We start from the raw sequence: 4,808 nt of genomic DNA on the forward strand, positions 1-4,808 counted from the left end.
AACAAAATGGCACACAATGTGGGACAAATTCCCATGTAGAACCTGACAAAAACTTGAAAAGGGATTCTAAAACCAAAAGAACAGAGGCAAGCATGGCTTCTTGGTAGCAGCATTTTCTCTGGTTGGCTCTGAGACAAGCAGAAGCTTGTGGCTCCTTTAAGGGAGGCTTCCTGACTCAGCATAAGTGGCAAATATGGCATGGTAGCCATGACTTTGATTTTAGCCATGCTGTTTAGCAGATAAAAGACTCGTGGGCAGAAAAAGAGATACAGTAAAGACAGATTCAGATGAAGAAAACCTCTAAAGGGTTTTACAGTGTTTTAAAAATATACACAGTCTTTGGAGAAAAGACAGAAAAACAGGATAAACTGGTCAAAAAAGAAATAGAGTGCTGGGTGTGGTGGCACACACCTTTAGTCCCAGCACTCAGGAGGCAGAGGTAAGCAGATCTCTGCAATTTCAAGGTCAGCTTCATGCACATGGTGAGTTTCAGGACAGCTAAAAGAACACAAAGAAACCCTGTCTCAGAAAATAAAAGTAAAATATATAGAGTATTAAAAAAGCCATTTAAAGATGGAAAGTACATAGAGTCTGGAATCTGTATGTTGTCCTTGAATTGTTCAATTGTTGGGGAAGGAGCAACAACTGCTAAAAGACATTTGATCATTTTAAAGCTTACATTAAATTAATTAGCTATGCAATCCCATTATTAGGTTGATGGTAATGTGTATAGTCTCTCTTACGTTATTATCATAACTCCCCAAGGATAAAGCAGGGATAATATAAATTAAGTACTAACTGTTCATGTGAGTCTTAAATTCAAGTGGGGAGTTTGCTTTTGTCTGCTGATATAATTTGTTGGTGAATTCATTTGCGTTAACGTTCTGAATTTGTTTTTTACTAATAACATGACCTATTTTTAAGGTAAAATTAATCTATTTTACTAATGTTGCTACAATAAATTAAATAAAATTTTAATTATGTTAAATTTTAAGGCTTATAATTTTTGCTTAATTAACAATGAACATTTTTTGTATATAGCAGAAATATGAATATTTTCTGTAGAGAAAAAGTTTCATATACTTAGCATTTACCACATTAAACAGATAAGTGAAGATAGTAAGAAAGTTTGAATTTCTGGGATATTTTAACAGATGGTTAATGCTATCTATATATTACAATTCTCATTTTATAGTTAATCATAATATCAAGAGCCAATAAAAACAAATGGGTTGCATTTCATAAGTACTTTCAAAAATCTCTAATTTAAAAATTATTCATCAGTACATTGTATGTTACATAAACTCATTCTGAGAAATATGTGATAGGCAACATGTTACTCTTCTTCTAAATCATTAAAATGCACAAGATTTATTTCTGTTTGAATTTGGAAGAAGAGATTGTTGAGATGATTACAAGTACCCTTTCCACATGAACAAGTTCTGTACTGTATGTATCAAGGCCATGCATTTTATTGAATTCTTTCAAAAAGCTAGCTATAAAAGGACAATATGCTCTCATTTATGATGGCTACATATTAGTCATATGATTTGGGTACGAACAGGTATGCTTATTATGAAAATGTTATTGGTGAATGTACTACAGCCCTTTTTTCAAGGGTCAATTTTGTATGAGTGAAAATAAAAGTAATTAATTATATAAGCTAGAATTTCCTCTCTGAAGACATTGCTCTTGTGAATAAGGTGTCACATTTATAATTTTACACATATTTTACTCTTTTCAAAGACTAATTATGCATATCTGTCAACAGAAATTTAACATTTCTGCAGGACTGTGAGCATTTGAGTGCTTAAGAACTGGTATAACACAATTTTGTTTTAATCATTTCTATTTGCTGATTAAGTATTTTTCAATCACATAATGATATACACATCTTTTATTTTTACAGTAAATTTAATTGTTATATTTTATGATTTGAAGGTATTATTAGTTGCAGTTTTATCTTTTTTCAAAAATTTTCCTTAACTATTGTTGTTTCAGTAGGAAAAAAAGACACTCCTTCAAGGTTTGCTCTTTTTTAGCTTTGTTTTTAAACAAGGTCTTGCTTTGTATTTCATGGTGGCCTCAAATTCAAAATTCCCTTGTCTTAGCCTCTTAATATAGGAATTAAAACTATATACTACTATAACCACTTAATCAGGCACTCTCAGGAATCTTAATATTCTTCATTTATACATGACCTAGGAAAAGAGAAGGGAAAATCTTCATTCCATTTTTTGGAGAAAAATCACTATGTATACTTTGCATTACTTTTCTTATGCATATTAATTGACTTAAGAAAAGAAATACATATATTTTTTTCAAAAATGGGATAGGATGGTAGAATGTTCCTTTTTACTTTAACCAGCATTTATGAATGAATTTCCAAATATGTGATGGTAAAGAAAAAGAAGAAAAAAACTGTTTTGAAGTGACAACAAATGTGCATTTCCTTGTATTCAGCTGGGTTCTTCCAGAAAATCTGCTTATCATTTTTGTTGTACACCCAATTACATCAAATGTTAATATTTGCATAAAAACAAATTGTTTTAACATCATAAGAACATTTCTGTATTTATTACTTTCAAGTAGAGCTACTTGGTTTGAGAAGGTAAAATGTCATTCATATATATTTTTTTACCCTATTATTGACTTGATTTCCTACACATCTACTAATCCTATTATTTATTAATGTTTATGCATCAGGAAATCTTTATGTATTATGATAATTATATAAAAACAATGAATGTATAATGAGTATATGACATATCTATTCTATGTTTTATTAATTTAGTTTGAAAGTATGCATAAATTGTGGATATTAAGATAATACTTAATGAAGCAAATGCCCTTGGAAATATGAAAATTCCACCAGCTTTCATGAATAAAATCACATAATTAAAGGTCATTCTAATGAGTATAAAGAAGATATGCTTTCAAGTTCTCATTAGTGCTCAGAGGACTTAAAAAGATAAGCAGAAGGTGAGAATTTCAAGAAATAGTATGAGTACACAAAATTTTTAGGTTGATATTTTAAGAACTCAAATCCATAATTGAAATAGAGTGAACATGTCTGACCATTAGTCTGATATTTCTATTGTCTCAGAGCTCCTGCCTTGTCACCCTAATCTGCATTCTTTTCTTTCATTTCTTAGAAACATCCTTTAATAGAGAGGAGATGGATGTCTACAATCTTACCACAGTGACTCAATTCATTCTCATAGGGCTCTCTGACCTCCCTGAGGTGCGTTACCCTCTCTTTGTGGCCTTTGTCTTCATCTATCAGATCACTTTGCTGGGAAACGGGGCCATCCTCTTGGCTATAGTGACTGAGAGAAAGCTACAAACTCCCATGTATTACCTGTTGGCAAATCTGTCCCTGCTAGATATATTCTGCCCATCAGCTACCGTCCCCAAGATGCTCAAGAATCTCTTGACAGAGGATCACAGCATTTCGTTTGTTGGGTGTGCTCTACAGCTCTATTTCCTGGTGGCCCTGGCTGGGACTGAAGTTTTCTTGCTGGCCGTGATGGCTTATGACCGGTATGTGGCCATATGCTTCCCACTGCGTTACTCCCTCATCATGACCAAGGTTCGCTGTGTACAGCTATTGCTTGGGACCTGGGCTGCTGGGTTTCTCAATTCATTCATGCATACTATGGCAACCTTCAGCTTATCTTTCTGCAAGTCCAATCGAGTTAACCAGTACTACTGTGATATCCCACCTGTGGTGGCCCTCTCTTGCTCTTCCACCTTCATAGCAGAACTGCTTATTTTGTTGATGGGAAGTATCTTTGGTGTTGGTGCTTTTCTGATCACTTTGATTTCCTACATATACATTGTGTCCACCATCCTAAAGATCCAATCAGTGGAAGGGAAGCGCAAAGCGTTCTCCACATGTGCTTCCCATCTTCTTGTAGTCTTCTTGTTTTATGGCACAACAATATTTACCTATATCCGCCCCTCCTCCAGTCAACACTCTCCTGCCAGAGACAGACTCATCTCTATGTTGTATGGGGTCATTACTCCCATGTTAAACCCCATTATTTACAGCCTGAGAAACACAGAAGTCAAAGGAGCACTCAGAAAAGTTTTTCATCGTAGGATATGCTCACAGAAAGTATGAGGTAAGACTTTCCCACTTCTCTCTCGAACAAATGAATAGAAGTCTATACCGAAATAGAACATGCACAGTCAGGAATTGGTTGTGTATTCTTGTAACTTCAAAGATAATTGCGAACACATCTGTATATACTGGAAATGAAAATTTGTCTTTTCAAAGATTTATTTATGTTGGCACCATATTTATGATTGTTTTCCCTACACATGTTCTTGTATACCATGTGTGTTCTTGGTACCTGTGGAGACTGTAAGAGCATGTGGGATCTCCTGGACCTGGAGTTACTGATGTTTCTGAACTGTCATGTGGATGCTGGTAACTGAACTTGCCTCTTTTTAAGGGCAGCAAGTGCTCTTTACTCCAAGCCATCTGTAGAGTCCTACAAGCAAAAATTTGTAATCCAAAATTAAAAATTTGGTTAATTGAATAAATTTTGTAGGCTATCTGAAATAACTTGACATCTATTGCTGCTTTATATATATATCAACATGTACATACATGCCTACAATTGTATTTACATGTGTCTGTTTTAGATGTTCCAATTTATTTGTGTTTGTAATCTACATCTATTCATGTAGCTATAGATTTCTATTTGAAAAATAATTTGCTTGCATTTTAATTAACAATTATAAATATTAAATATTAAAGGGAGACTATTATTGTTCAGGAACACTCTCCATATAATTAA

General features: G+C 33.7%; 1 protein-coding gene across 1 annotated transcript; it reads left to right on the plus strand.

Moving 5' to 3' along the window:
* Positions 1-3,178: 3,178 nt before the first annotated feature.
* LOC127218708 (olfactory receptor 5V1-like) lies at positions 3,179-4,126 on the plus strand. The gene has a single exon (XM_051179712.1). The coding sequence runs from the start codon at positions 3,179-3,181 to the stop codon at positions 4,124-4,126; it is 948 nt and encodes a 315-aa protein (XP_051035669.1).
* The last annotated feature ends 682 nt before the right edge of the window (positions 4,127-4,808 follow it).

This window comes from Phodopus roborovskii, unplaced genomic scaffold (assembly GCF_943737965.1).
Source record: "Phodopus roborovskii unplaced genomic scaffold, PHOROB, whole genome shotgun sequence".
Classification (NCBI taxonomy): domain Eukaryota; kingdom Metazoa; phylum Chordata; class Mammalia; order Rodentia; family Cricetidae; genus Phodopus; species Phodopus roborovskii.